This window comes from Lathyrus oleraceus, chromosome 4, assembly GCF_024323335.1.
Source record: "Lathyrus oleraceus cultivar Zhongwan6 chromosome 4, CAAS_Psat_ZW6_1.0, whole genome shotgun sequence".
Classification (NCBI taxonomy): Eukaryota; Viridiplantae; Streptophyta; class Magnoliopsida; order Fabales; family Fabaceae; genus Lathyrus; species Lathyrus oleraceus.
In genome coordinates, this window is record NC_066582.1 from 304,094,241 (window position 1) to 304,104,588 (window position 10,348).

At 33.6% G+C, this 10,348-nt stretch overlaps 1 protein-coding gene across 1 annotated transcript; it reads right to left on the minus strand.

Moving 5' to 3' along the window:
* Positions 1 to 1,323: 1,323 nt before the first annotated feature.
* On the minus strand, positions 1,324 to 4,122 carry LOC127075243 (F-box/kelch-repeat protein At1g26930). The gene is made up of 2 exons (XM_051016730.1): positions 3,796 to 4,122; positions 1,324 to 3,342 (listed from the first exon to the last, which is right to left on the minus strand). Exon 2 carries the CDS (start codon positions 3,261 to 3,263, stop codon positions 1,743 to 1,745), a length of 1,521 nt encoding a protein of 506 aa, XP_050872687.1. The 5' UTR covers positions 3,264 to 3,342; positions 3,796 to 4,122; the 3' UTR covers positions 1,324 to 1,742.
* Positions 4,123 to 10,348: the final 6,226 nt, after the last annotated feature.

Here is a 10,348-nt window from a genome sequence, read left to right on the forward strand (position 1 = left end):
GAAAAACAGCAATAATTCATATCAAAATGAAATCTCTAGATTCAAAATCAACTCTGAACAAAGCCTCAATGATAAGCAAAATAAAATAAAGATCAAAACAAGACAACAAAATTCCAAAACTCAATATTCAGAGCTTTGAAAGATGCAAACTGGCTACAGTTGCAGATATTGAAGCTTGCATAACAAAAAGTTAAATGTGACTCAAAAACTATTGAGATGTGACTCAAAAATTAACGAGTTATGTGTACGTGAATGCGTCTAAAGATGTTATATCTCTGAAATTTGAAAGACATTTTCGAAATTTTAAGTGGTGTATTAGTAATATGTGCATTAAAAAAATTCTCTAATTTAAATAAACAAGAATAGATATTGAGAAAAAAAGTTGAAGAAATGTTGGACCTAAAATCGTGAGATCTAGTGTTTAGAAAGAAATTATTTTTTTGATTTGAAATGTAGAAAAGGGAAAGAAAAAAGATATCTGCATCACCTAAATGACATTGTTCCAATTTTAATGTTTGTATGGTTCATTTAAATTTTGCAATCTACACAACATTCTTTACTTCCAATTGACTGTAATTGTGGTGCATCCAAATTTCAAAATGAAAAAAAAAAATCATAAAAAAAATTCATCAAAAACATATTATATAGAGTTGCAATTTCGTATCATCTTACTTATTCATTACTAGTATATCTTAGCCACTAAACTATTTTAGAAAAAAAATGATATGGTGCAATTCACACCATATACAACTATATCAATTTCATTCTATCACAAATTTTACACTTTCAACTATAACAACAGAAAAGAAACGTATTCTAACTTCAAGTTAAATTGCACCTGGCATGTTAGACACTAAGAAAGAAAAACATTGAAAACATTTTTAGTGCAATTAGCCAGATACATTGCATGAAGATAACGTGTGACGTTTAAATTTGATTATTTCTCACTTCAACCATCGTTTATAATGGAAAATTTCTCACTTCAACCATCGTTTATAATGGAAAATTCATAATAATAATAATCAATGACGTGCAAGTTTGATTTTTCCTTATTACTTTACAGCACAATATAACACCGACACCTCTAAAAAAAAATGACGTAAAAGACATCATTCATATCCGTGAAGGTGTCAATGTCATGTCTGATCTATGTGTTTTTTCCGTAGTATCCAATTTCCTATTCCATCCTCACCAAACAATGAATTTTCATCTACATTTTCAAATTATATATTCCATCCTCAACAAATTCATATTGTAAATTGAATTTAATAGTAACACAGAAGGAAATTATTCATCCCTTGAAGGTAAGTAAATTTATGATGATGAAAATCAAAGATCTAGTTGTGTTCATAAAAAATAAAAATAGAAACTTACAACAAACAACACCAATATCCTACAATTTTTGTGTTGGAACTTGAATTATTTAAACCTATTCCTGTGCTAACATCATATCAAGCTTTGAAATTTTTCATGTAAATGAAAATGGGGAAGATACCAATTTTAATCCAACAAAATGGTAACTTGAAATTTGTAAACATAAAAATGAAAATAAAAATAAAAATAAAAAGCTTCTTCCCCTTAAAACTTTGATCCAATCTTTGAGTATTATATCTTGAATTTCTTCCCCACCTTTGAAATGAAAATATCATCATAGTAAAAAAAATAATGAGGAAAGTACCAATTAGAAGAAATTTTTGTGTCAATTTGGATGATTTCTGAAGCATCAAAATGTGTTGAATTCTTCAGCATCCCATCACAGCACAATTATAAACAAAGTTACCAGATTGTTTTCTTGCAAGTAGGTTCCATTGTGGAGGACCTTCACTAGGCACCCATGAATTCAGTTCGATGAAACCCTCGCCGTGACTCCTCGGTCCACCGATGACAATAAGCCGGTTTCCACATGCCCTAAATGCAAGACCCCAACCGTTCATCGACGCGGCTCGCTCCGGTAATCTCCCAATCGTGACCCATAATTTTCTACCTTTGTCGTATTTTTTAACCTCCATGTCAGCGTAATCCGCGGCGTATAGTTCGTTATTTACAACCGCGACTAGAGGTGGTGCCTCGGCCGTAGCAGGCATCTCGGATCCCCTTGCGCTACGCCCGGGCGACATGTTTGGTATTTCTTTCCATGTTCTTGTTTGTAAATTGTACTCCTCCCCGCATGTAAGAAGCTTGGATTCGCGTCCGCCGATTCCCCCGATAACATAAAACTTTCCGTCCATGAATACCCCGGAGCACATCTTCCTCGGCTTGTTCATGCTTGGGAGTGTTTCCCATGTCTGATTCTCGGAGTTGTAGAGCTCGGCGGAGTCAAGTATATGTCCATCAGAGTCACACCCACCAGCTAGAATTGCGATCTCTCCGAGGCTAGCGGATCCAAACAAGCATCTCGGAAAATTCATCCTCATTCCGGATTCCCACGAGTTTGTCAAAAGACTGTATCTGTATATGACATGAGACTGCAACTCCCTCCCGAACACAAGAAGCTCGGTACCTACCGCTAAAGACTCCTTATCCGAACACATGAAGCATTCATTAGAAGCCATTCTAGGTAAATGCATCCACCTTTCGCGAATTGGATCATAAGCCTCCCATTCGAGGAGCGCACATGAAAAATAAATCCAGTGCTCTATAATATCATTCAGTCTCCTCCACGCATAGAGCTCGCCGCTCCGGATTATGTTGCGGAAGCTCCTATTCAGCGAGGCAAGTGAACCGTAATCAGACCTCGAACATCGGCTTAGACAGGTAATCGAGCTGTCCCGGTTCATGCGCGGCAAAAGTGAACTCGAATCCGATGAATCCCCAGCATGATGCTCCTTCTGCTCATCCGACGGCTCGTCATTGGAATTCATCGAATCACCATCATAAACCTGCAGCTGTTTCTTCAGATGTTCATCACCAAACTTTGACAACAACATCAATTGCTGCGATTGTGATTGTTCAGCCGAAAACTGAACAGAAAAGGAAACAACCTTTTCAACTATTTCACAATCATTCAACGGCTCAAAATCCTTCCTCCGATCATCTAGATCGATTTGCGGAACAACAGAATCCATCTCACCTGGATAACAAGAATCTAATCTCCTATTAACCTTCCTCGACTGCGGTTCATCGTCGTCATTGGCACTACCCAACAGTCTCTTTCCGTTTTTTACCTCCAAATCCGGCATGTATTTCATGAAAGACCAATTGTTCTCCGCCAAACAAGAACTCGAAAACAACCCCGGAACCACGCAGGATCGACCCTCCAACATAGTCCTCCCAACAACAAAAACTCAACTTCCAATCAACCAACCTCACAGAGATGAACAATCTCAGCACAGAAACAAGTTCCTGTCGAAACAAAACAAAACAAATCAAATTCAATTCAAATCACAAACCCCAATTATCTTTCTCTCTTAATTAACCCTTATTCTCATAAACATCAATTCTTCTTCATAATTTAAAGCCCCAGAAACGCAAATAAACAAGATCACAGATCAGAATCCATTAAAAATCATTTTTTTATGAACTGAATCAAAGTGGCTTAAAAGCAACATAGAGATCTCCGAAATCAAGCATTCCAATGTAGAAACTAAAAAAAAACAAATTTTGAGCAAAACCCATTAATAGTAATCAACAGCATTTAACAAAAAAGCAAAATTTAATTAGATCTAATAAAACTAGATCTCAAAAAATCTAGTATATTCACAACAACAACAACAACAACATAGGAAACAAAACATAGACACAGAGAGAAAGACAGAGAAAGAGAAAGTGAAAGAGAATGATGTCAGAGAAACTTACGGGTAAGATTTTCGAAACAGAAAACAAAAAAACATGAAAAGTACTTGATGTTCAAATTATGCAAAATTGAACAACAATCTTCAACTCCTTTCTTTGTTTCTATATCTCAACAAAGTCACTGTTTTTTGCATGTACCCTTTCACACGCACACACACATAGATAGATAGAGAGAGAAAGAGAAAGAACAAGTTTCTCTCTCCTCAAACAAACAAAGACGACTCTTAGAAGGTGTGGTTGGTCCTTTCTTTGAGATTGGTTCTGCAAATCAGATGAAAGAATGGTTTGGAGGTAAATCTATTAGAGGACCCCTCTCATGGCCTTATCTTTCTTAGATCATATCTTAATTTATAATTTAATATTACCTTCATTTCATTTGTTTTTTCTTTATTTAATCTAAAATCAATTACTATCAATTTAATCTTAATTATTCTATTTTCAATTTATTCTTTACTTACATAATTATAATAAAACCATTATTCAACTTATCTAAATAGTCTTTCATTTTTTTAAAGGTAATGAATAACTAACTTTGATGAATTAATAATAATTTAACGATTATTTAATAAATTTCTATATTGATAGAGTTTAATTGAAAGAGGTACATAGGAACAATAGCCAAAATGTAATAAAATTCTTTATAGAATTATTCCAAAAATAAATAAATTTCTCATTTGAATAAAAATACATAGTTTAAAGAGAAAATCAACAGATTAGTTTTATTACTATTATATTAATTTTCAATAAATATCCACTATTTAATCTAAATGATTAATGAGTTTTTATTAAAAATAAATTAAATAAATAAATTTAAATTTGATTCCAATTAAAATAATCATTCATTCAATTTTATTTATATTAATTTGAATTTTAAATTACAATTTTTATTAATATTTATTTAAATCAAATGTAATCATAATTATTTATGTTAAACTACAACTTTGATCTCCAATTTTATTTGATTTATAAAACTAATTTATATATTTTAAATTTAAACAGATTTGTCCTCTTTCGTATTTTTTTTAAATTGATAAAATATTTATTTTTCAATTTATATTTTAATTTATAAAATTTATAATAAATTTATATACGATAATTTACTTTTAAATAAAAAATATAAAGAGATAAGTAAAATAGTTTAAATCTAGAATAAAAATTAATTTTCTAAATAAAATAAAATAAAATAGAGGATTATAATTAAACCTATGTATAATAATTACATTATCAAAAATAAAATTAAGAAAATTAAGAAAATTAGTAAGGAATATTATTGAAATTATATTTTTTAATTTTATTTATAAGAAAAAATTATATTTATTAAATAATCAATATATTTGATTTATATTATTTAATTATACTATGTATTTAATAAATTTAAAAAATATTTTTTTATAAATGGAATCACAGGGTGTATTATATAATTAAAATAAATAATAAGTTTTTTAAAGGAAAAACTGGAATATAATATTAAGATAAGATTTATTTTTAATTAATTTCTTAATCGACGCCCTTAGAGTATAAGTTTAAGTGCATTTCATAGGGAAAGAAGAAACATTTATTAACCCCTTGATTAATTAATTAAACATTGTTCCATGTTCCTGTTTTTTTTCCTAAACTGTGTACTTGTGTTATTGGGTTATGCAAAATTTGACAGAGCTGGTGGTTTTGGGGTCCACAAAAGGTTCGACGACGACCGGTTACCGGCTGCCGCCGGTAAAGACACGTGTTGACCATTCAGTAGGAGCATCCGTTGTTTATTTTTCTGGTTGTGCATGCCTCGCTGACTCAACCTTTTTTGACTTTTTCTTTTTTATTTAAATAAAGTAGAATAAGTTCCACCAAACACTTTTATAAAATTCTAATTGTTTTTTTATTTTAATTGTCACTAACTAATGTTAAAAGAAACTAAATTTTTAAATATAAAAAATAGTGTTAGATAAAATTGCACATGCCCTACGATAGAGCATCAAAACTTAAAAAGTGTAATTGTATCTATTAGTAGGCGCACAAAATTGTGGATAACAAGTCTTTTGAAATATGGTAGAACAAGCCTTTTATGGAGTATGGTGATTACTACAAATATTATCGCTTGTTAAATCTTTGTAATGACGGCTAAACACTTCACTTATCTTTTCGAGAGGTATGTCAATATTGTTTATCTTTATCTGGTTCAATGTAACATTGGTGAATAAAGTAAGTTATCATGAAAATTCTTCCTCAAATTAGATGCTGGTGGTATATTAAAGATTAGTTTTATACTTGTTAAAAAGTATGATGTGTGATACTCTTATGCAAGTAGGGTGGTCACAAATTTTAAGGACTAATGGTATTTTTATGGCTAGTTCACGGTAGTGAAAAATTATGTTTAAATTATGTTTTTAGGTGTCTTTGGTCATGGAGAGAGCAAGCGTGTATGAGATGAGAAACATTGTATCTTTGAGGTATTTCGTGTGTGTATCTAAGTTGTTTCTCTGATCCTCAAATTGAAGTATTTATAGTTATGGGTCAAGATTATGGGTTTCCTTGGAAATTGTAACAGCCAACTAGTGATGGTAATGGATTGTAAAATCCATATTTCCTAAGGAGATGTGGGTTATTCCCTATACTAATCTTTTGCGTTTCCTTTGATCCAGACACATCACTTCTCACGTTTCCCCATACTAGGTGGGCACGAGAGCTTGACAACGAGGGAAGTGCTTAATTGACTAATGTGTCAGGGGAGTTATTTGATGTGACTTAAGCTTAAACTTGTCTGATCAGACTCTAAAGTTCCCCGACGAGGCGTTAGATGAACCTGTTTTAATGGAACTCTAAGTCCCTTAAAATATATTATATGTTGAGCTTGTCTAATGAGACTTTAAGTCCCTCAGGCAAGGCGTTGACTCTCGGGTAAGACTTCGATCAAGACCCTCAGACACGACTTTTGAGTTAAGTCTTTAAGATCAGACTTTGATCGAGTCCCTCTAAGAAAAACTTTATGTTGAACCTTGCCTGATAAGAATCTAAAGTCCTTCAGACGAGGCATCAGATGAGCCTATTTTGATGGGACTCTAAGTCCCTCATGAGATATTGTACGTTGAGTCGGCCAGATGAGGCTCTAAAGTCCCCCAGGCGAGTCGTTAGATGATTCTATTTTGATGGGACTCTAAGTCCCTCAGGAGAGATTATGCGTTGAGCCTACCTGATGAGACTCTAAGACCCTCAGTTAATACTTTTGAGTTAAGTCGCTCGGGTCAGACTTTAAATGAGTTTGTTGGGTGTGAATAAGGAAGTAGAAAAATGGTCTAGACGGGGTGAATAGGCCCTTCAAAAAGTTCAATCGCTTTTTCAAAAAGAGTATCAGAGATTTTCCAAAAGATGCGTGCGGAAGTTTTGAAGCAAAAATATGAAAATTATATTTTATTGAAACTTTATCACGTTAACGCTTAATCAATTATAAAATATCAAACGATAGTTTTATTGATGATACACAAGGTATTCAATTGTATATTTCATGAGGTTTGATTATGTAATGGTTCAATTTTAATGAGTTACAACCTCAATTTTTTTTCTTAGAATTTAATCACCAACTCACCTAGATTAGGCACCAATTCTAACAAAACATAACCTTAAGTAATAAATCACTACCAATTAAATAGACGATAAACTACTCTAGAATTGAAATACCTAAGTATGCAAATTATACGTTAACTAAATGCAAGAGCGAGTATGAGAGATGACACTAGGATTTATAATGCTTTAGCGTTCCTCCTTGCTTTGCCTATGTGCACTCTTCAATGGTTTCCCATTGGAACCTGCATTATTCCTTTTTATTTTACAAATATTTACAAGAGTTCATACTATAACTTCCCAAACTGCTTTTAGGATTACCTACCGACTGGCACAACAAACCAACACAGGTCGTTTTAGCATGTTTTATCCTCACTCACGCGCTTTTCGAGAAGCTTTCCAGAAGGTCACCCATCCAAATACTACTCCAAGTCAAACACGCTTAACTATGGAGTTATTATTTGTTATACTATCTAAAAAAGATGCATCTTATTGTTATAGGTAGTACCAATTAATCCATATAACTCTTCCTTAAACTATGCAGTCTCATAACTACACAGCCTCAAGATCCTCTCATTCTGATGTGAATTCGGGCGACTACCCCCCATCCTCTTCGGCTTCGGGTGTTACATTCCACTTGGTTCGTCCCTGAACCACATCATAGTGGGAGAGGTATGGCTATGATACCATTTATAACGCCCCAGATTGCTTTCAGGATTACCGACTGACCCTACAAACCAACACAGGTCTTTTTAGCATATGTTGTCCTCACTCACACGCTTTCGAGGAAACTTTCCAAAAGGTCACACATCCAAATACTACTCCAAGTCAAGCATGCTTAACTATGGAGTTCTTATTTGTTAGGTTGTCGAAAAAAAGATGCATCTTATTGGTATACGTAGTACCAATCAATCCATATAAGCTTTCCTTCAACCATGCAGTCACATACCTACACAACCTCGGGATCCTCTCATTCTGATATGAATTCAGGCAACCACTCCCTGTCCTCTTAGGCCTCAGGTGTTACAACCACTCCCTGCCTTCTTCGCCCTTGGGTGTTACACATACAATCACCTATTCACAGTAATGATAAGAACAATAAAATCTCCTATCAGGATCTTGACTTGTATATAGCGTAATGCCAAACTCTTTTGCGTAATCTTTACTCAATTAACGCTTCTTGAATTTTCTAATATCATCAATCTTCTCCGAGCTTTCGTGTTTAGAAATCACCATTTGATCCTACCGATTCCTTGAGTTATTAATTGTCCAAAGATTTGAGAAGAACTTTGCCTTATCCTTAGACTTCCATACAGTCACTACTAAGGAAATCTGGAGAGAAAAACCTCCTTCTTTTCACTGGAATTTGTTAGCATCAATGAAAAAAACCTCAATCTTGCAAGCCACCTGAAAATCTAAACCAAATCTTCAAGAACGATTAGTTTCAAGCTAAAGTCTCCTTCAATCAATAACCAATATCTCGTTATCAATATCTTAAATTAAATTGAAGTTGAAGGTGTAAGAGTTTCGTTGCAAGAGCTTTGAACTTTCAAAAACATAGGGTGTTGGTTTCACATAAAATCACAATGTTGATTATGAAAATCTTACATGAAAAAGATGACAAAATGATTTTATATGTGCTTGAGATTTGGCACTAAAAATGGTTGAAAAAGTTAATTAGATTCGAATCAAGAGCAAATCAGATTTGAATTAAAAGAGCAAGTGAAGTGAAATAAGAAGAAAACAAAGTTTTGACCCATTTTACAATTGATTCGAGTCAAGAACAAAGTCTGATTCGAATCAAAGACCATTTGATTCGAATCAAGTGTTAATTCTAATTTGAATCAATTTAAACAAAGCCAACTGGAAAATGTGACAAAACTTTCTGATTCGAATCGGGTGTAAAGCCTGAGTCAAATCAAATCATCCAAAGGTGACCCAGAAAAAGCATGATTCAAATCAAGTGTAAATTATGATTCGAATCAAATCATCCAGAGGTGACCTAGAAAAAGCATGATTAAAATCAAGTTTAATCAGGGTGTTTGAAAAAAAATTAGTTTACTCTGGCCCTAAACCTACGTGCATATGACTTTGTTTCTCAAGAAATCCGCGCAGTGGAAGATCCTGAATTTCAGACTTTCTACACCAAAAATATTCTCTTAAACGAAGGTATTCGTGCGTGGATGGCGACTCAAGATCAGCCTCGTGAAAACCTTATATTCCCTGAGGAGGTTCTACCACGTGGAAACGCTCTTTAATGGAACTTTAGCTTTAACTGGTCGTGACTAAGAAACTACTGGTTTTGCTTGGTTGGTCGGGAATGCCCGACTTATCAATTTATCTAGTAAACTACTGGGGGGCCATGTAGCCCATGCCGAATTAATATTATTATGGCCTGAAGTATTCAATTTGATTCAAGTCGGGATATGTGCTTGATTTCGAATCAAACACATAAAATCTCAATTTTTCATAATTTTTCAAAACACTTTGAGATTTCTCTTCCAACCTAAATTGAATCAATAATATATATAGTTCTTATTCCACTGACTCATGCAATTGACTAAAAGCATATTGGTCAAGTTTAAACATAACTATTGGTTTATGCGTGCTAAAAATGAACCATTTCAAAACTTAAGCCAGAGAAGTGTAATCATGAAGGAGACTCAATAATCGAAAGTAATTGAAAATGAAAGTGAAAAGGCAAGTAAAAAAAATTGTATTGGGGTGCTCCCCTGAATGTATTGGGACTGTTTACTGTGGAAATTGATAAACAACCGTTGGTCCTCCCTAGGCCTTAAGACTAAGGGTTACTTGCAGGATCAACCAATTGATCCTAGGAAATGTGCTAGTGCAAGTGAGACTTGTCCAATTCGACGAGATAACTTTGTGAGGAACAGCTCCTAACAAAGTATTGAACAAGCGCAGGTTTTTCCACACGAACGGTTTAAACGATGATATAGCCTATAGGTGACTCGTGACCGACAGCGCTACAACATTCAAAAGATGT

Coding starts and splice junctions, on each gene's coding strand:
- LOC127075243 (XM_051016730.1), bottom strand. CDS start 3,263: ATGTTGGAGGGTCGATCCTGCGTGGTTCCGGGGTTGTTTTCGAGTTCT.